General features: G+C 39.5%; 1 protein-coding gene across 8 annotated transcripts in view; it reads right to left on the bottom strand.

Moving 5' to 3' along the window:
• LOC149807591 (adhesion G protein-coupled receptor L3-like) overlaps window positions 1–23,006 on the bottom strand; it is a 149,559-nt gene that overhangs the window by 26,603 nt on the left and 99,950 nt on the right. For 7 of the 8 annotated variants that reach the window (XR_016423020.1, XM_089968499.1, XM_089968540.1 and 4 more), the window contains 4 exons: window positions 19,896–19,962; window positions 16,530–16,596; window positions 13,653–13,759; window positions 1,883–1,939 (listed from right to left, as the gene is read on the bottom strand). Coding sequence is in view for 7 of the 8 variants with exons in the window: in XM_089968499.1 (XP_089824625.1) it covers window positions 1,883–1,939; window positions 13,653–13,759; window positions 16,530–16,596; window positions 19,896–19,962 (298 nt within the window). In the remaining variant the exon portion in view is untranslated. The remainder of the gene's footprint in view (window positions 1–1,882; window positions 1,940–13,652; window positions 13,760–16,529; window positions 16,597–19,895; window positions 19,963–23,006) is intronic. The other variant, XM_089968558.1, reaches the window with a different exon arrangement.

Genomic DNA, 23,006 nt, shown 5'->3' with positions numbered 1-23,006 from the left:
TGCTAGTTTCTATAACTATGTTGCTAGTTTCTATAACTATGTTGTGAGTTTCTGTAACTATGTTGCAAGTTTCTGTAACTATGTTGCTAGTTTCTGTAACTATGTTGCGAGTTTCTATATGTTGCTAGTTTCTATAATTATGTTGCGAGTTTCTATAACTATGTTGCTAGTTTCTATAACTATGTTGCTAGTTTCTATAACTACGAGGACAAGCTGTCAGGACTCAATACAGATTTAATTTAGCTGTCACATTTACAGAAAATAGCTAGTGGTCACATGGACTACTCACTACAATGTAGATGATACAATGAAATGGCCTTGTATCACAACATGTATTGGGACTGGCTGTCCAAAAAAAGGGACTAGTCACAAACAGACATGGGCTAAATGTTACATCTGCATGAACTAAAAACATAATGTACTTATTAACAGTTCATTGTGTATGGTATTACAACATTTGCACTAGTGGCAACATTAAATGAATTTGCTGTAATTTTACATGCAGCTGCTGTGATTGCATGGAAAATTTGCTATAATTTATGATTTTTGGCCACTACAATTTATGAAATTAGATGTCTAAAATACATATGTTATACAATACACAAGTATGTTGACAATCAGTCACAACAGAATGGACTGTATTAAAACAATCTATCTATTAAAGTGACTATTAACATTCACAACTGAATAGATTACCGGTAGCTGTTAATAATGACATTTAGCCCTCACAGCAGAATGGACTATCCATTAAAAGTGACATACTGCTGGCAAAAAAATAAATAAACTAGCTATTTAAAGTGAGAACTGGCTGTCTCTACTGAATGGACTATCTATCAAAAGTGACAGCTGTCATAACTGAATGGACTGTGAATTAAAAGTGACAATTAGTTGTCACAATTAGCTAATTAAGTGTCAAAAGAGCATGAACAACCATTATAGCTACTTGGATATGACATCAAAATTACGAACCCTAAATAATTTATAATATGGACTAGCTGTAAGAATCAAGATGTATTGTTGGTACAAGTGCATGGAAAAATATAGTGTCATCTTGAGCATAAGTTATCAAAATTAAATGGACTTGTCTGTCAAACCTATACAAGTAATTGTCAAAAAATTTCAGACAAGCTATTGCAACTATATGAGAAGCTGGTACACTAAAACCTGTATTGAAAGATCACTGCTATGTGAGACCACCTGTCTAGAGAGACAATATTCTCAATGTACAGTTTTATTGATTATATAGTGTTATGACTTGTTACGATAGACCACCAGTCTTGAGAATATTTTGGCAGAAGGGGGTCTTTCAAGACCTGTTCTACTGTATCACTGTGACATCTGGACTGTTAGTTATTAAATTTACATGGACTAGACTCATAACACTACATGTACTGTCACAACTAGACAAGTACAGCACTCCCTCACTATAAAGCCCTTCATTTTAATACAGTTCCTGTTACAAGTCAGGTATGGTCAAGGATCATATTTCATTAAAAGGTAAAATTACACGCATTTTGTACTTCATTGTTAGGCACCGTCATTATAGGGTGGTCGACAGTATGCCCCCCCCCCCATGGATTGCATTGTAATGAGGGAGTATGAATTTCAACAAAACTACCGAGATTTGCTTTTTATAATTACAATTATTAAATCCCCCACAATAAGGCCATTCATTACAACATGGTTTCTATTATAAGGACAGCATGAACCATGGATCCCTTTATTATATAGCAGCTGTGTGTGTGTGTGTGTTTTAAGGTGGTTTCACAATAAGGCAGTAGTGTTCGTGGTTCCATTTAAAGCATTATAATGAGAGAGTACTGTATACCACAGGCTGTTACATCTATTGGATACATGTAGACTAGCTTTTAATCAGACTTACGGAATCTCCAAATAAGTCTTCGAAGCAGCCTCACTGATCATGCTGTTACTGTTATTGCTGAAGTAATGGTATTCACCATTAGAATTATGTGTTAGTAAAGAACTAAAACATACAAGTACATTGAACTATTCAACAGAGGTGTTCTTCAACAAATAACATATTCACCCATGTTTAACATGCACCTAGAGCAGACCAAGACCTTCCAGCACACAATGCACCAGCACCTCAGTGTCATAACATTGTGCACTTATACAGAACAAACAATACAGATTCTTGATTTAACAAATAACAATGACAACAGTGAAGCTGTCTTATTAAGTCCACATCTGGATAAATGCTAGACATGGGCAAATAATTTACATAGCAGTACCATATGTACTCACTTATGTTGAGTTAAGCTGCAAACAACAAAGATCCTGATCTGCCATATTATAATTTGCCTGCAGACCAGGGTCTATATTGTTTGTTCTGCTGATTACTCTCAACTCAGATCAGCTGGTGTATTAAGCAACAGCAGATATGGGTCTATGCAGTTTGTAGTTGGACTTTACTTACAAGTGAGTATATATGGTAACTGTAATAAAAACTAAAAATTATAATCATAAGATGAAATCTTCAATATGGTCATCATGCAACATGCAATTCATGATTCTGCATGTTTAACATGGTGTAACAAATATTAAATAGTCCTATTCTAAGAGTACAATGGCATAAGGTGGGAACACTCAGAGGTCACTGAAAATGTGAGATTTCAACTGAACCTAAATAGGCCAGGACTCAAAATTCTTACGTGAGACAAGACAGATGTGCTCTTGGGAATCAATTAAAAATAGTAACAATACATGCGATTTCCAACACCAGGGACAATATTTTTAACCAATTTTAAATTGAAACACTTGACAAGCAAAGTTCAAAATGGTGCATGCTAAACTTTATTACACGGGCTTAACTTTCACTCAAAAACAATTAGAGAGCAGCAGTAGCTCAGTATAGTGTATGCTTCAACCACCGACCAACCAATGAAATTCACAACTTGGAGTTCTCTAAGTCATCTCCAAATATATCCTGGCCAGCAATTCACTGATAATTGGCCTTAAATTAATTTTGTTCTGATGATAGTTTACATCGATAATGCATTAGAGATCCATGTTTATGGCAGTTCCACTGACATTAAGTTAACTGCCAGCAAGCTCAATACCATCTGTTAGTTGCACAGGCCATGTGTGAGACTTGCTGTAAGCCAGACTTTAAGTCAGAAGTACAAATGGCAGTCACACAATCAAAATGGGATTATGCCATATAAAAAACTGCCTCGGTCAAATGTGTTGGTGCAAAAAATGGTGTACTAACTTGTAATTCAAAAGTCGTCACATCCGTATAATTATTGTCTGGTGCTAATATCAACAATTATAATATTTTATAATAGAGAAACTAATCTACACCAGAAACTGTTGGAAGAAGAAATGTTGGCCAGTTGATAGAGGTTGCCAGTACATGTAGTTTCAATGAGTATAATTCAGTGACACTTATGTGTGATTAAGCTATTTTATCACAGGGACATTGTAATGTGCCATAGGTGTTATTTAAAAGTGATATTCTGCTGTGTGACAGAGTTGGAATGTTATGATACAGTGCAACATTTTATTCTGAAGTGTCGAGTTTTGATTTTAACAAATGTGCTGTATTGTGATAAAACCATTACATAATGCCATGGATTTGTCAGAAACAGACAGATATCCCATCATCATCACTGGCGACTCGGTCGCGAAAGACCATGCGAATAGCACCCTTGGGGTGTTGTCTGTCTCTGTTGGCATCGTCTGCTGTGGCTGTGCAGGCCTATATGTGAGTGACAGTCCCTACTGCAGTTGGTGCAGACATACTGGGAAGTCTGCGTTACTGTGGTTGCTGCTGCATTCTTCTTTCTCTTACGTTTCTCTGCCGCCAACTGGCCTCTCCTCGCATCAGCGACTGATATGCCATTGTTTACCATCAGTCTCCAGGTGCCTCGGTCCTCGGCCAGCTCTTCCCAGACATCGGGTGAAATGTTGCATGCCTTCATGTCCCTCTTGCACACATCTCTGAAACGGAGTGAGGGGCGTCCGGCTCTTCTCATGCCAGTGGCCAGCTGTCCATATAAGATGTCCTTTGGCAGCCTTCCATCCTCCATGCGTTGGACGTGACCCAGCCATCGAAGGCAGCGTTTAATTAGCAGGGAGTACATGCTGGGGGTACTTGCACGCTGCAGGATCTCGCTGTGTGGAACACGGTCTTGCCAGCTGATTTTCAGGATGCGTTTTAGGCACCGTATATGGAAGGAGTTGAGCCGGCGTTCTTGCCTCATGTAGGTACTCCAGGTCTCACTTCCATATAGAAGGGTGCTGAGAACACAGGCCTGGTAGACTCGGACCTTGGTGTGCTCTGTCAGCGCATTGTTTTCCCACACCCTCTTCGTTAATCGAGCCATGATGGTATTTGCCTTTCCAAGCCTTCTGTCCAGCTCCATATCAATCGAGAGAGTGTTGCTGATGGTTGACCCTAGGTAGGTAAAGTTGTTGACTGCTTCCAGGGTGACACCATTGATTTTGATTGAAGGGGCAATGGTTGTATCTTATACGCTGACATTTGTTTTTTCCAAGCTGATGGTGAGTCCAAACTGCGTGCAGGCAACAGCAATACAGTCTCCCAGTCTCTGGAGGGCTTCCTCGGTGTGGGCCAGAAGAGCTGCGTCATCTGCAAAAAGCATCTCCCTGATGAGCACAGCTCTCCCTTTTGTCTTTGAGTGCAGTCGTGCCAGGTTGAACAGCCTCCCGTCGGACCTGGTGTGTAGATATATGCCATCCGTGGACGTGTCGAAGGCATAGGACAGGAGCAGGGAGAAGAAGATCCCAAAAAGTGTTGGTGCCAGCATGCAGCCCTGCTTCACACCACTGTTAATTGGGAAGGAGGTTGAGGAGGATCCATCATACAGGACTGTTCCCTTCATATCTACATGGAAAGAGATTATCATGCTGAGGAGTTTTGGGGGGCAACCGATCTTACTCAGAAGTTCAAAAAGGCCCTTCCTGCTGACCAAGTCAAAGGCCTTGGTGAGGTCGATGAACATCATGTAGAGTGGTTGACCTTGCTCTCTGCTCTTCTCTTGGAGTTGTCGTAGGGAGAAGATCATGTCTGTCGTCAACCTGCCTGCTCTGAAGCCGCACTGTGATTCCGGGTACACACGGTCTGCCAGCAACTGCAGCCTGTGGAGTATGATGCGGGCGTACACTTTACCAACAATACTCAAGAGCGAGATCCCTCCGTAATTATTACAGTCACTGCGGTCACCCTTGTTTTTGTAAAGGGTCACAATTGTGGCATCACGCATGTCTTGGGGGACTACTCCTTCCTCCCAGCAGCGGCAAAGTAGCTCGTGCAGTGGTTTTCCACATTTGATAGCTTCGGGCAGGATGCTGTCACTACCTGGTGCTTTGTCGTTTGGAAGGCAGTCGATTGCTTTGCTGAGCTCCTCTAAGGTTGGCACTTTGTCGAGCTCTTCCATGGTGGGCAGATTCTTTATGCTGCTGAGGGCTGCATCAGTGACTGACGTTTCTCGGGAGTATAGTTCTGAGTAGTGCTCCACCCATCTGGCCATCTGTTGCCCACGGTCTGTGATCTTCTCTCCCGTCAGGGATTTCAGGGGAGCGACCCCTTTCACTGTAGGGCCTAGAGCCTTCTTGATGCCACTGTACATACCTTGGATGCGTCCGGACTCGGCACTGCGCTGGATCCCTTCACACAGTTGTTGCCAGTACTCATTCGCACACTGTCTAGCAATGCGTTGGGTGTTACTTCGGACACTTCTGAGAGCAGCAAGCATCCGTTCATTAGGGCATTTTTTGTAAGCTATGAAGGCTTTTCGTTTTTCCTTGATTTGTGGTTCCATCCTTGATAGGTGTGCATTGAACCAGTCCTGGCTGGGTCGTTCCTTCTTGCCAAACGTTGACATAGCTGTACTGTAGATGGCATCCTTCATGGCATTCCACTTGGCTGTAGCGTCGTACTCAGGCAGGTCCTGGAGAGCCTTGTTCAGGGCAGACACATACTCCTCCACCTTGGCAGGGACTGACATCTGCGCAGTGTTTATGCGAGGATGTCCTTTTGGTTTTGAGCGGTGTAGCATGTGTGGCTGTAGTCGCACTCTGCTGCTCACAAGGGCATGGTCGGAGTCACAGTCTGCACTGTGGTAGGTTCTGGTGGAGAGGACGCTGTTAAGGGCAGAGCGCCTGGTGATGACAAGTCGAGTTGGTGACAGTGATGAGATCTGGGGTGTTTCCATGACACTTTGTGTTGTGGCTTACACTTGAAGAAGGTGTTTGTGATGCACAGGCCATGGTAGGTGCATAGCTCCAGCAGTCTCTGGCCGTTTTCGTTGGTCTTTCCAGTGCCATGATATCCAAGGCAGGTAGGCCATGACTCATGGTCCGCACCTACTCTGGTATTAAAGTTGCCGAGGAGGAATAGTGGTTCATTTTTGGGGCATCCTTTGATCTGTTTGTCCAGCTGCCCATAGAACTGATCCTTCACGTCTTCTGATGACGTGAGGGTTGTGGCGTAGACACTGATGATGTTGACAGGACCTGAAGCAGTGGTGAGGCGGATGGACAAGAGACGCTCAGTGCCCCCTGTGGGAGGTTCAACCGAGGCTAGGAGATTGTTTTTGATGGCAAAGCCCACTCCGTGCTGACGGGGCTCCTCAGGTTCTCGACCCTTCCAGAAGAAGGTGTAGTTTTCCTCTCTGAGGGAGCCACTAGAGGTGAGCCTGGTTTCCTGGAGGGCAGCTATGCTGATATTTAGTCTGGTGAATTCTCTATCGATGATGGCCGTCTTTCTGGTGTCGTCTACTTCTCTGAGGTCGTCGGAGAAGCCTGTACACATGGTGCGCACATTCCAGCTTGCAAATCGAAGAGCTGGAGTCTTCTTTATTGGTTTCTTGTTTCTTTTGTCTGGTGTGGAATTACCGTCTGCTTGTCATGCTGAACAACACACTGAGCTCCAGACACCCACTGGAGCAGGCAGACGATGGTGGGTCAACACCTTATTGACCGGGGGCTGCCCAGCTTGAGGCGTGCGATAGTTGGCCAGTGGGACACGATGATCCCTCCCACCGTCAAAGCTGACCCATGGTGCCCCTTCCCTACGCAAATCGGGTGGGACTTATAACCCATAACTGTCAGCTTCTGTGTTGTTTCCTCACTCAGTAGCGAGACTGGAGTGTCCTCTCCAGGACGCAAGCCTGGGCGTGGAGTATGGAGATCCTGGGCTGCCCAGACGTCAGGATCCCCCTCTCGTCCTTGCTGGTGGGGTCCAAAGGAATGCTGAGCGTGACATTTGGCACCAGTTTGGAGGCAGGAGATGCCGGAAGGAGGCCGTAGTCGACCCCCAGCCGCCTTAGGGGCTCCACTCCTGATTTTCTGTCTGGGTTTACTCCCGTAGCCTTTCCTTCTCCCGAAGATATCCACAAGGCAGTGGAGCCATAATCCAATGGATGGGACTTGGTTGGTTTTGAATCAGAGTTTCCTGCTCCTAGATGAACTGCCTGACAAGGCTAACGAGCTTCATCTGCCCGGGTTAGGGGTCAGAGTTTCCCTTCTCTTAGACTGGTTGCCTGCCAAGGCTAATGAGCCCAGTCTGCCCACCCAGTTATACCGCCGGGTACTCGGTCGCACCACACAGCAGGCCCTGTTAAAACGGGGCACCACGTGAAGGTGCTGCTGTGGACACAATAGTGTAGGAGAGGCCATATGCAAGTAACCTCCTGCCCCGCAGAGCAAGACAGTGGTCCTGCGGCGATCACTACACTTGGGAAGGAGAGACTATGAGAGACGCTTCACTTTCCTTTGGCAAGCGGGACGTCAGGCCCAGGCCACGCACCCCCCAGATATCCCATAATAATTGTAATAATATGAATACTGCATGTAACAGGAAATATCACTGGTCAAATGCTGTCATGTGACAGGAAATATCACTGGTCCAATGCCATCATGTGACAGGAAATGTCACTGGTGAAATGCCATCTTGTGACAGGATGATGAGCCATTATTATTTCTTAATCTGTTCAATGAGTTACTTTTTACTGCTAAAACTTTAGTCCCATGACCAAAGAAGTGTTATCCCATGACCAAAGAAGTGAAATTACTATGAAAATGGTGGCCACTGTAGATTGTGACTGAAAGCAGATATATTTGTGGATGTGAAAGCTACCCTTCAGTCAGTAAATTTTATCAAATGTGCACTGAATGCACGCACATAGCAAATTTTACTGTTAAATCATAATCAAGGTTTGTCAAGTCGAGTGCACATAAAATTGATTCTTGTCTCACAACATTACCATACATCTACAAAGAGTTATGATGGATGTCTGTATGCAGTGTTCATGGTGGTTTGGAGGTGGGCAGGAAAATGATACACACAAAAAAGATGGGGCGAGAGAATTATAAGTTGCTGAGCTAACAAACTCAAGAACTATTATGTGTAAATGATGCAAAGTTTTCAAAACAATGAGAAGATGGACCTTCATTCCTGTTTAACCAGTTTTCTCAACAATGTTCATATTGCAGTTTAATAGTCAAACAAACAAACCATTTCAGAAGGTGCAACCATTCATTCTTACAACTACAAGCCATTTACAATCAAGACAAGAACAAATTAATAATGATAATGGGAAGTTAATTCAGATTTTTCAGTTGAAGTGTACTGAAAATATTCTAATATAATCAACTGAAACTGCTGAAAAAAGGTTTTTAAATATTAAAAAAAGTATCTCATCCTTTTAAAATTGATATCAATCCCTGAACAAAACCACCTGGACAGTCCCAGATATGATCTATATACATGTAATAATGATTTATATTCATAGATAGGTATCCTTTATATTAAGATATGCTGAGGAAAAACTTGACCTTGAATGTAAACCAAACTTGACCTTGAATGTAGACCAAACTTGACCTTGATTGTAGACTAAACTTTATCTTTCCTTATACTCAGCTAGATCTGAGAGAGTACTTAATAACAATTATCATATGTAAAATTTCAAATGAACAGCTGACAATGAAAACTGGCTATATACTTTTGTTTTTTAAAGAATTATTTTCTTCATCTATATGAACAAATATTTCAGTCTTTCTTTCTTGCTAATTTGGCGATTGTCAATGAAGCTTTAAAATTACTTTGTTGCTAAAAACAGTCAATTCGGAAAAGGAGAATATTCTTAAGTGACAGTGTTTTGAGTAAAGAAATGAAAAAACCCCACCAAAATTGATATACATGTATTACTTAGTTTAGGGTACATATATGAGTTTCATACTGCTTTATCATGGTATAAAATAATGTTACTGAATCGCCAGTTAATCAATGCCTGGTAGGCATAATTTGCTGCATGATTTTGCAACTGACAGTTTACACAACAAAATAAATGCAGACAAAAAACATTAAACTCTTAATTACCTTATACCCAAATGAAAAAAGCCCAAGAAGAGCAAATCTTCCTGCAAGTGAACTTGTAATTCATATACTGGCCTATCAAAAAGCTGGAATCAGCACCATATTTACTCCTCTACAATGCACATCCAACTACTAACAGTGTAGAACTAGATATGCCATTTCATGATGTGTCCAAGCTTACACTATCTGTAGCCAGATGTGCATTTTATATGGATATGTATGGTATTTATTTGGTATTTATGGCTCTGTTATGTATATCAACCATAAAACTTTATTTGGTATCTATGACTCTTTTACGTGTATCAACCATGAAGCTTTATTTGGTATCTATGGCTCTGTTATATACATCAAACTTTATTTGGTATCTATGACTCTTTTATGTTTATCAACCATGAAGCTTTATTTTGGTATCTACGGCTCTGTTACATACACTAACCATAAAGCTTTATTTGGTATCTATGACTTCTGTTAGGTGCCTCAACCATAAAGCAACCGCTCCAGTGGCCTAGTGTTAGAGCATCCACCTCAGATGCGGGAGGTCACTGGTTTGAACCCCAGCCGAGTCATACCAAAGACTTACAAGAATGGTACTAACAACTACCTCGCTTGGTGCTCAACATTAAGAGGTTAGTGTTAGGACTGGTCAGCCTGGTGTCAGGATAATGTGATTGGGTGGGACATCATGCTACATGCCTGTGGCATGATGCCCCAGTGCTAGATCTTACTATAAACTGTCACACTGCAGACATCGTAGCGATATGACTGAAAAATTGTTAAAGCTATGTTAAAAATCTAAATCACACACACACACACACAACCACAAAGCTTTATTTTGGTATCTACGGCTGTGTTATGTGCCTCACCCATAAAGCTTTATTTGGTATCTATGACACTATTCCATGCCTCAACCATACAGCTTTATTTGGTATCTATGGCTCTGTTTCGTGCTTCAACCATAAAGTTTTATTTGGTATCTATGACACTGTTCCATGCCTCAAACATACAGCTTTATTTGGTATCTATGGCTGTTTCGTATTTAAAGCATAAAGCTTTATCTGACATCCAAGGCTCCGTTACGTGCATCAACCATGAAGCTTCAATAATGCAATCAAGCACATTACAAAATTGGCTCGTTAGGGAACTACATCACATGATCCATGACCTATATATCTGGTTAAGATGATCACTGAAATCTTCCTAACAACCAAATTTCACTGGTGAATCAAGCAACAGGCTTGTCTTGAATAGGAATTGGGTCTGGTTGTCATTTGAGCCACTGCCAATGGACCCACCAAAGTTTGTCTCTATGAAGCTAAATATCTGAGATAAAAACTGGAGTTTCTGTTATGTCTCAGACTGAAATGTTAAGTTCGAAAATGAGGCTCAGAGGGATTGCTCTAATTTCATGAGATGAAGGATATTTTGAGACCTCATTTTACACTGAGAATGTAACCTACTGCAGCCATGAAGATAGGGATTGATGGGGTGATGTCCTGCTTCCTAGCTTTAACTGGCAGAAAGAGTCGCTTGTGTGCCACATCTTGCTTCTGCGCATTCCAAGTAGTGATTGAGGGCACAAACAGTGTCTTGCATGACGATAGCTCTCAGCGTTTCTATATAACTAAACAAGGGAGGGAGTGTATGACAACTCTGACTGCTGAAGTTGTTGTTGTAGTTGTTGTAGTGTTTAACGCCATTTTTCAGCACATGATAGGCTATACATAGCGGCCAGTATTAATGGTGGAGGAAGAACCCGGGAAAACCCCAGAAAGAACCACCGACCCACGTGATGCTACTGGCAAACTTTTTCACATACCCACATTAGCCAAATCCGAGACTTGAACCCACGCAGACAGAGATGAGATGGCAGTGATCCGTACCAGAGAGCGCTTTAGACCACTCGGCCACTTGGGGCCCCCCTGACTATTGAATAACGATAACCTATTCTTGGCTTTAAACCCTGGTTTCATTCAGAGGACCACCAAACCATCTGATCTAAAATGAAAACAATTTGGGTCCATGGAAAGGGCATGTGACTCGCTCACCATACATGCTGAAACTAATGCTTCAGGAAACATGTTTTTTGGGATAGTAGCTTCAGAGAAGTGCAGGCTGAAGGTTCAAATTTATCTTATTTGAGACAGGTTAAAACCTAGAAGAGATTCCATTCTGGAAACATGGTGCAGGGGTTTGGTTTATTGGCTAAATGGTTTGACAGATCTTGTCTGACGATATCATGTCTGCAATTATGCCAGAATGTGTCAAATATATGATCATGTCTGCCATTATGCCAGAATGTGTCAAATATATTGGAGTGGCAACATTTTATGGTAATTGGGGCTAAATGTTTCTTTTCATAGAGCCAGAGAAACAAGTTGGACAGTTGAGGGACTCCAGCACACAAAGAGATGAGGTTACCAATTCAGCTACAGTTCCTGAAAGTGTAACACTTTCCCTAATAATCTTTCAGAGTTGAAGGATCCTTCTTGCTCATGAGATTCTCTCCACAATCAAATGTCTAAATTTGTCTTTCATAAGGCTGTCCTAACAAAAGTTGTACATGAAGGAGAGGACAGTCCAAGCAGGTGTAGAACACCTGTGACCAAAGACTGTGAATATCTGAGAAGATTAATCTAAGCTGGACTCTTCCTATCCAAATCTATCACTAGATCAAGTAGATCAGAGATTCAGGACTTGTCCAGTCTGAGAGTGGCTATGAGAATTGTCTTGCAGTTCTGATGCTCTGCATAGATGACTCAATGCTGTCATTGCTGTACAAGTCACAGGTTTTCCCATGTGGATAAGCCATGAAAATATAGTAAGCCAGGTCTGATGTAAAATATTAGTTCTGCTGTGACAGCCAGCTGGTTTGCTGGTGGTATTGTCAGCATGGTTTCTGGCCATGCAGTTGGCGGCACGGCTGTCACCAGTACCAACCATGCCAAGGGCATGGCTGGCTGGCTGGATTTTTCACTAAACACCAAATGCCAAAGGCATGGTAAAACAGACAGATCTGTCACTAATATCTCCATAGTTGTATGGAGATAGAGTCCTGATCATGGCTAGCCAGACAGATCAATCCAAAAAGTCCCTAAGTTGGGAAAGCTGGGATGGCTCTGGATGGCAAACTTGTATTGAAAAATGGATCAAATGGATCTGGCAAAAATCTCCAACTTACAGGCCCCAAATCCATGCATGGAGATGTGGGAGTACTTACAAGCACTGGGGCTGCCTAATATTGGGCGAGGGAGACACTCCCCCCATAATGTGTCAGAAAAACCTGTAGAAGCAAGAGATGGAGGCATGGGAAAAGTTTGGCTTAAATTTAGTAACTGCATCACCATCTCCTGAACCAGACGATGTATCTGTTCAAAGGTAATAAATTATAAAACCTCAAGATTTTGTTCTCCCATTACCGCTTAAATAACTGAAGCCAACAGTTGTAAACATCATATTTTAGGTGCAGAAGGGACCACAGCAACATCCCTCACAGGGTTCATGCTGATTCAGGATGTATGTTTAAGGAATCTACATTACCTTTGCAAGATTGCTTTCATTCATCTTTCCCGATGGCTGCTTTCTGTAAAACTGCTGTCCAGACTTCAGACCACACAGCACACATGTTGCAGGGAAGCGATGAAAAATTTGGTACACACTAAGCAAGACTTGTGCATCTTCCCTTGCCTTAAATTTCTTGCATTAATGTACTTGGTTAACCAATTTTACTGAAACAATGCAAAATAAAAACCCCATACATTAACAATTTAGCATGTCAACCTTTACCGCATTCAAGCGTCTTTGGACGTCTCTGCTCCATTCTCATGGAAGTGCCTTTTGACATCTCTACCCAATTCCCATGGAAGAGCCTTTTGACGCCTCTACACCCTTCTCATGTAAGCCCCTTGCAAAGCCTGCTGTAAACATCAGTTGAGAGCATGGAAGCTAACCTTAAAAACTAGCAGTGCCCGGTAGTTGCAAGGGGAGATAATGGGCTAAAGTTATTACCCTTTTCTACACAAGTTAGAAAAGGCAAACTTTTATCTTTTTAATAGGGCTGGATTTAGGAGGTAGCAGGCTGATATCCCTAATATTAACATGATGGAGGAACATATTTGAATGAGAAATGATAACGCTTGGACATAGGAAGCTGTACAACAGCTGTAGTAGTTAATCAAAATAAATTACATTTCTGCTACATCTTTAAGGTTTGGGCCCTAAGAAAGACACATGGGGGTCTTGGACATTATGGATTTTATTACTACTATGTATATATCCTGCCTCCACTTACCCAATCTTTTCAAACTTGGACTTGTCCTTCAAGCGTATGGGTGCAGCAGTAAGTCTTGCATGTCTGCACATCATGCGAACAGCTATACTCAGCATCACAAAGTTCAACTGCAAAACAGACATCATTTTCAACAAAATTGACATTAATTTTCAACAAATTAAATATTTTCAACAAAACAGACATAACAAAACAGACATCATTTTCAATAAAACATATCTCAATTTTCCACAAAACTTTACAACCAAAATTTCATAATTTTCAACATTTTTTTTCTAGTCAATTCTAGTTTTAACATAAAAAATTGTACAAGTAATGATTAAATAATGCATTGGCTACAACTGATGATTCAAACTGTGCATGTGAATTTTCCTTGATGTTTAAATGACGTTTATGATTCTCATGCCCTGGTTACAAATCAATACATTTTACATTAAGCAATAGATTGAAATACCCTAAAACATTGACAACTCAATCAGTAATCCCTGAATTACTTGGCATAGCTTATATAATTCACTCAGTCATGGTGCTGAGGGTCCCCAAGTGGCCGAGTGGTCTAAAGTGTTCTGCGTTACGGATCACTGCCATCTCACCTCTGTCTGCATGGGTTCGAGTCTCAGATTCGGCCAATGTGGGTATGTGAGAAAGCTTGCCAGTAGCTTCTCACGGGTCAGTGGTTCTTTCCGGGGTTTTCCCGGGTTCTTCCTCCACCACTAATACTGGCCACCATGTATAAAGCCTATCATGTGCTGAAAAATGGTGTTAAACCCCCCAACAACAATCCAATATAATGATGGCAAAAGATTTCTCTAGTCTACAACCTCAACTTGAAACTAAATTACAATCAAACAAAAAATTTGGACCTGCAACACTTTCAGTTTTTAAGGTTCTATCTATAAGTAAAAAACTGCGATTTGCTTAAACAAGGGACTGACACTCTAATGTCAGAAAAGAATTTCAAGAAACTGAAGATAAAACCCTTTCTTCTTTATAACTGCTGAGCACTGAAACCATCTCTGATATTCTCTAGCAGCAAGATTTTCAAATCAGTTATTATGGCAACCATTTTATATGTAAGATTGTTATAAATTACCTTTAAGACAAACAAGACAACATTAGCAGAAATCCATGCTGACATGACTATCCATTCAGGAAAATTAGTGATAAGATTTTCAACATGTTAAGTATAACAGCCATACTTGAGGTCATATAGGAACTAATTTCATTCCAGTTTGATTCATTTGGTTTTGTAGGTTTAACACTGTTTCCAGCACACAATAGGCTATACATGACAGCTAGGATAATTGGTGCAGGATCGACCTGGGAGGATGGGAAGAACCACCAACCCATAGAAAGCTACTGGCAAGCTTTCTCATATACACATGCTGACCGAACCAAGACTCCAATCCACGAAGAGGTGAGATGTCAGAGAGCAGTAAAGGAGAGCACCTGAGACTACTTGGCCACCAGGGACCTCTGTTTTAACCCTTTACCTTCAACTGCTGCATCTAAGCGTCACCTGTAAATAGCTCCTGAACCCCATATGGTGCATATATGCAGTGTTGATAAGCCTTGTTTACTACCCCAGTGTCACTTATGTACATATAGTTCAGCAGTTCTCAACACCCTAGTGTTGCATCTATGTGGATGTGACTGCAATGTAACTAAATGTTGATTGGTTGAAAGTACAGAAGTTTACATAATTTTGATTATCATAACCAATGAGAGGACTCTTTACTCAACATTTTGACACAAGTCTGAAAGCTGAGAGGTTACATTTAAACACACTGTAAGGGCTTTTCTGCACTTTATGAAACACATGTAGTTGAGATAAACAAAGATGAATTCCGATTCAGATGTGAGCAACTTTGAAGGGTTCAGTGCAAGTGATATCGAAGAGTTTAACGGAACATTCTTAGAAAATGGGTCAGATATTGTTGTTAGTCCCGTTTCAACACCAGATGTAAGTGATCTTTAATTGGATGACAAGGAGAACATAGTTCATTATTGATTCAAATGTACCATATTTCACTGATAATCCCAGTTCTGTGTGATTTTTTTTACTGTTTTTGTTCTAGCACACCAGTAATCCTTTGCGATTTCACTATCTGGAACAAGTGTGCAAAATAAATTGCCAGCAACACAAGTAACTCAAAAAGGAAGGTTCATTTCTAAAAAAACATTCAGTCAATTAAACTTTGATTGAATTATATCGAGGTTCTCTCTGGTATTTATGAACATCATAAGTTCAGGCTGAGTTGTTGATGATGAACCAGCAAGCTGATATTATCACCTTTTTCATGCTGTTTTATGTCATGGTCACCTTAATGCACAATAACAAATTCAGAATTACAAAGTTTGCAAAACGCAAAGTTTTCTCCAGTACTAGATGGTTTCACAAATCTAAACATGACATCAATAATTGTCCTTCCAGTTCTGCTTTCTTTTCTTAGACGGAGAAAATTTTCTTAACCTTCTGCTTTCTTTTTCACATAACTAGAAGCTGAATATTACGAAAATGAGATACAGTATAACACCAACTGCTTTGCACAATCCAATATAATGATGGCTAAAGACTGGCATTGCAGCCTCGATTTCGAACGAAGAAATCATACATTAGAACTTTATATCCCTATATACATGTGGTACATTTCGCTCAGAATGGAACCAGATACTCATTCTAAACAGAAAATTGCAAGGAAATTTTTTATTTTTTTAATAATAAAAAATGAATTTTTAACTAGACAAACTTATACCTGTATTCAGGTCCAAAACACGGAACAAATACGGGAAAAACGGAACACTTGGCAGCTATATTTACCATCAATAAGCTCAGAGAAAAAAACAAATATATGACCCTCACTAATTTGTTTATCTTACCAGAAGAACTGCAGCAACGGGCACCACAAAGCTCAGAATGAACCAGTCATCAGTTGATATCCAGCAGCTGAAAAAGGTCAAGTTTCAAAAATGATTTGCAAATCAATAGTTGTCTACATGAATCATGAAATAAGACTAGGATGTACATTTTGTTAGAATATTATACCAAACAACCTGCCAGTTAATTACAGAATTCAATAATAATGTAATAAATGAAAATATAAAACAAAGAGTCCCATGAAGGAATTGACACTCTTCAGTCTGAAAAGAATTTCCAAGAATTCAAGATAAGACCATTTCTTCTTCTTAACTGTAGAGAATTGAAACCATCTTTGATATTTTTAGGGATAAAAATATTTTCAGATTTGCTGCTGCAGTGGACAGATCAGATGTTGAATTGGCACCATTTTCCTTTAGGACTAACAAGACATCATATAAATAATCTAGTAGAAACCCCATGTTGATATGACATTTTGGAGGAGCAATGATAGCAAGATTTTCAAGATGGATGCCATGGTGGCCATATTTGAAATCAGATTAGCATCATTTATATTTAGTACTAACAAACAAAACCAACTAACACAATATTTATATGAACAGAGATCTAGCAGAAGTACTGATAGCAAGATTTCTAGATGGCATTTCTGGGAGCATATTAGAAGTTAGATCAACACCATTTCATTTATAAGCAGCTCAGCAAGTCTTCCAGTGAAAACCCCCATGCTGATGTGACAGTCCATTGAAGATAAATGGTGATATCAAGACTGTCAAGGTGGTCACTGTGGCAGGTACAGTGAATGTCTGAATGGCACCAATTAGACATGATAAAAAGTTGTTTAGCAAAAATGCCAAGTTGATAAAATCACCCATTCAGGAGTAGCAACAACATTGTTATTGAGATGTTTTCTACAGTTGCCATATTGGACATCAAATCAATATCATTTTCATTTTGGACGAACTACATACACATCATAAGATAATTTCTGCTGAAAATCCAACAGCAATATTACTTTTTAATCAGGTGGATTAGTAATAACAAAATTTTCAAAATGGCAGTTGTGACAATCAGTACCATTTTTATTTAGAACCAAGTAGGCATCATATGAAGTCTTCTTGTGAAAATTCCATGTCAATATGACTTTCCATTCAGAAGGAACATCAGTAACAAGATGTTCAAAATGGCCACTGTGGCAGCCATATTGAAAATAGGCACCATTTTTATTTTGGACCAAATAGATATCTTAAGAAGTCTTTGGGTGAAAACCCCATGTTGCTATAACCATCCATTCAGGAGGAGTAGTGGTGGCAATATTTTCAAGATTATATTGGAATCAGATTGGCACCATTTTCATTACAAGACTAACTAGATATCATAAGTCTTCTGGTGATATCATGTCAATATGACTTTCTGTTCAGGAGTAGTGACAAGATTTTCAAGATACCCCCTATTCTGATGGCCATATTGGACACCAGTTTTATTTAGGACCAGGCAGACATCATAAGAAGTCTAAATTTTCAGGTGTAAACCCCATGTTGATATGACTTCCTGTTTTGGAAGAGAAGTGATAACATTTTCAAGATGGCTACCGTGGTGGCCACACTAGACATCAGACTGGTACCAATTTTCAGTCATGTAAAACAAGAGATCAGAATAAGTATTTTAGTGAAGACGTCAAGTTGATATGACCATCCAGTCAGGAGGAATAGCAATAACAAGATTGTTAAGATGGAGACTGTGGTGGCCATACTGGATGTCTGAGAGACACCATTTTCATTTAGGACCAACTGGACCATGGGATGAATGATTGTGTAATGTTCCATGGCACTCACTCAAGTAGTTTAGGAAATGTAGTTATAACAAAACTGTGCTAACAGACAGATGGACACTAGATGACAGACAACAGACCATCCCAAAACTCCCCTAATCTATGACAATTCGAGCTTAAAATAGTAAGTACTTTACTTTGATGTTAAATTTGTGAAATTAATGTTACAAAGTACAACAATTCTTTTGCATTTACAATGCAATAACAGCAATTTCTGCAACCAAAAACTTTATGTGGAACATAAATTTCTTTCTGAAACATTATCCATTCCCCACTATTGCCTGAAAATAGATCTGAACAGAAAACCTAACAAAACTATAATGGACAGACAAATAGATAAACAGTCACAGGTAAAACAATACAAATCTACCACTGTCATGGTTCACGCATAATATTTTCAACTCTGAATGACCCATTGTTAACTCAGAAAGTTTGCATTTGAACAAAAGCATTTTAATTCTACCAAAGTATCACATAATTTTCAAACAATGCACAAAAATGAATATGTCTTTTTGTCTCTATCATTGCCCCCCGTCATAAATTTTTGGATATTTCTCAGTGGATGAATGGTGTATTAATCCAAACTTATTCTACAAGAATCTATGACAGCAAGATTATTTATCTCACTTTGTGAACTGTCAGTGTTTTCTCCTGCTTTACAAGAAAAATGACCCTAAAGGTTTAAGGGGCCCCTTGCACTTTCAGAGTACATGGTGGAGGGACTGTCTATTATTTGATTAATTACTTATTACTTGCTTATAACATCACTAAAACATTTCTTTGAATTACAGCAGTAAATTCCTACTAAGTTTTCTTTGATACTAATTTGCTGTTCAGTTATTATTACATGTTCTTATTCAATCCAAAAATTGAATAGCACAGACACACAAGTGAAATGAAAGTGCCTACACCTATAGTAGTTCCAATAGGTGCTTTGGTTGAAACAACTTTACAGTTGTTAAGAATTTTTTTTCCTTCATTCTGGTCATATTGAAAGCACCATCATTATTCAAGAAAAATGCAGATGTTCATTATTCCATTTTTGTGTGCATTTCTTTAAACTTGATTAACCAAACAGTTTCAGATGCCACGGGAAAATAGCTCCATTGTCATTTCATTCATTTTATTAATATCAATTCAATCATTTTTCCTACAATCTCTAGTACTTGCATTTATATCAAGCTATCAGTCATTATCATCTTTAATAACTTAAATGTTCAGCATGAAAATGGAAGACATTTTCATATTCTCTACAACCTGCTCACTCAAAGCTCAGTAAAAGGATTCAAGAATGAAGTAATCTTGACCATTGAGAAGCTTGCTACATTGTCTGAGTGATCAAATCATGCATCTTAATAACCTAGTGGACATGCATAAAATAAGGCACATATCACAAGATAACGAATGATACAAATGGCTATTTTTGTGTGTCTTTTACGATGCATAGCTAACGTTAATGTGTGCCCTTTTGAATATTACTATGACAAAAGGTCCAAGGGTGCAGCCTGGGAAAAAAAAATGGCTGGTACTGAAAACTCACTGTTTTACTGTCCCATATCCTGAGTGCTTAACTGCTGCCGAAATTCCTACAATCACTGCAGGCACCCCTAAAAGACAGATAATACAAACATTAACATACATAACAATAAGCAATATTTGCATGGATTATTGATCCAGTGTAAGTACTGACAGTGGAAATATATAAATCATTTAGACATTTCCAGAAACTGACAGCTTGATAAGTGTATTAGTAATCCCCTCAATCTGACAAAGTACATCCTTATCTAGGATAAACACTGTTGTTACTGAGTATGATACAAATGCATATCCAGTTTCATAAAGATAAACAGTAAAGAAAGTATTGTCATGCCATATTATTAAGTGTCATGGAGAGAAGAATGGTATAAAAAAAAATTTCAACTGGAGATAACTCTCAAAATGCATATCAGGATGTGCCCATTAGCGATACAAGACATACTATATAGACATGATACAAGACACACTATACAGGCTAGATACAAGACACACTACCAAGACATGATACAAGACACACTACCAAGACATGATACAAGACACACTACCAAGACATGATACAAGACATACTACATAGACATGATACAAGACATATAACACAGACTTGATACAAGACATACAACACAGACATGATACAAGACACACTACATAAACATGATACAAGACACTACACAAGCACGATACAAGACACACTACCGAGACATGATACAAGACATACTACATAGACATGATACAAGACACACAACACAGACATGACACAAGACACTACATAAACATGATAAAAAGCACACTACACAGGCATGATACAAGACACACTACACCGACATGATACAAGACACAACACAGACATGATACAAGGCACACTACACAGACGTAATACAAGGCACACTACCAAGACATGACACAAGGCACACTACCAAGACATGATACAAGATACACTACCAAGACATGATACAAGACAAACTACCAAGACATGATAAAGGACACACTACACAGACATGATACAAGACACAAAACACAGACATAAGAGACACACCACATAAACATGATACAAGACACACAACGCAGACATGATACAAGCCACACCACACAGACATGATACAAGACACACTACACAGACATGATACAAGATACACTATATAAACATAAGAGGCACACTACACAGACATGATACAAGACACACTGCACAGACATGATACAAGACACAAAACAAACATGATACAAGGCACACTACACAGACATGATACAAGGCACACTACCAAGACACGATACAAGACACACAACAAAGACATGATACAAGACACACAACACAGACATGATACAAGACACACTACATAAACATGATACAAAAGCACATCTTTTCATGAATAAACCTGAGTGGATAAGGAGATATTTAGTGTAAACAAAATTCACAAAGAGTGGTAACTCTAAAGATACTTAATCCAAAAAAGCTGAAATGTTTGTGACACAAACTAACTGGTGTATTCTATCACAAAGAAAGATTTCTGGCTGCAGTTCTGCTCTTTTTCATATTGTATAACTACATCTGTCAATTTGTTTACATATAAAATATCTAAATATTCCCAATTACTGGCCCTAAAAAATATAATATTTTTACTTAAGTTCTGTAGATTTATTTCTGCCTAACGACAACACCTTCAGTAAATCCATATGACAATTCAGGTAATCAGAGCAGTATCCAACTTGAATTTTTTTGTACTTTTCACTGGCTTTAAATAAATTCACACAAATATTAAAATTAAGATTTATTCTGGTGTGTAAGGGTGTTTTGTGAGGTAATTTATAATTACTGTTTCAGCATATATATAATATATACCCAAATACAAACATTATAGACCCAGCTCTGCCATCTATATATTTGTAATATATACACAAATTCAAACAGCACTGCCAATTCTGTCATCACTGTCTTTCCCCAATATAATATGCACACAAGTGCAAACAGCCTAGACCCAGTTGTGCCATCTGTCTCTGCAATATGCACCCAAATGTAAACAACTGTCAATTCTGCCAATGCTATCGATGCACCTTTATAATATGCAACCAAATGTGAACAGCATAGACCATTCTGCCACTACAGACTTGTATGGAATGATAGTTTACTCTTCCTTGGACATCACTTTTGGAGATCATGAACACACCCACCCACCAGCCCTTGGGGCCCCAAAACACACTTTTTGAGTTTCAACCCTCACCCCACCCCCAACTATCTTAGAATATGGCAGGTGCAGGTGTGTACATGCCAATTTGCCCTTAAAAAAAACCAACAATTCTCTAGTGTATCAGAAAGGGTTGCACAATGAAAGTTTCCATTTTAAGATCTAGTTTCTATTTAACACTGGTCATAACTATTATTAAGACGAATATATCCTTTCATAATTCCCCTCATTATTTATACAACCTCGAACATAAGTTACACTGGTTGTTGTTGTTATTGTTGTTGTAGGGTTTAACGCCATTTTTCAGCACACGATGGGCTAAACATGGTGGCCAGTATTAAGGGTGAAGAACCCAGCAAAAAAACACGGAAAGAACCACTGACCCATGAGAAGCTACTGGCAAGCTTTCTCACATACCCATATTGGCTGAATCTGAGACTCAAACCCACGCAGGCAGAGGTGAGATGGCAGTGATCTGTAATGGAGAGCACTTCAGATCACGTGGCCACTTCAGGCTCCCGGTTACACTGGTGGATGTCAGTGAAGTCCCAAATCATCAAATTAATGCAGTTTTTATTAAAATGAATCTCAATCTCAGAAATTCTGGTGATTGCTACAGCAAATGTAGGGGATACACTGTTCAAAATCTCAGAAATTCTGGTGATTGCTACAGCAAATGTAGGCGATACACTGTTCAAAATCTCAGAAATTCTGGTGATTGCTATAACAAATGTAGGGGATACACTGTTCAACATGGGCATACACTGTTCAAAATCTCAGAAATTCTGGTGATTGCAATAGCAAATGTAGGGGATACACTGTTCAACATGGGCATACACTGTTCAAAATCTCAGAAATTCTGGTGATTGCTACAGCAAATGTATGGGATACACTGTTCAAAATCTCAGAAATTCTGGTGATTGCAACAGCAAATGCAG

The sequence above is a fragment of the Sinohyriopsis cumingii genome, chromosome 1 (assembly GCF_028554795.1).
Source record: "Sinohyriopsis cumingii isolate HCF-2022 chromosome 1, ASM2855479v2, whole genome shotgun sequence".
Taxonomy (NCBI): Eukaryota; Metazoa; Mollusca; class Bivalvia; order Unionida; family Unionidae; genus Sinohyriopsis; species Sinohyriopsis cumingii.
The sequence above is the reverse complement of the archived record's forward strand: the minus strand, read 5'-3'. Positions and strand labels throughout refer to the sequence as shown.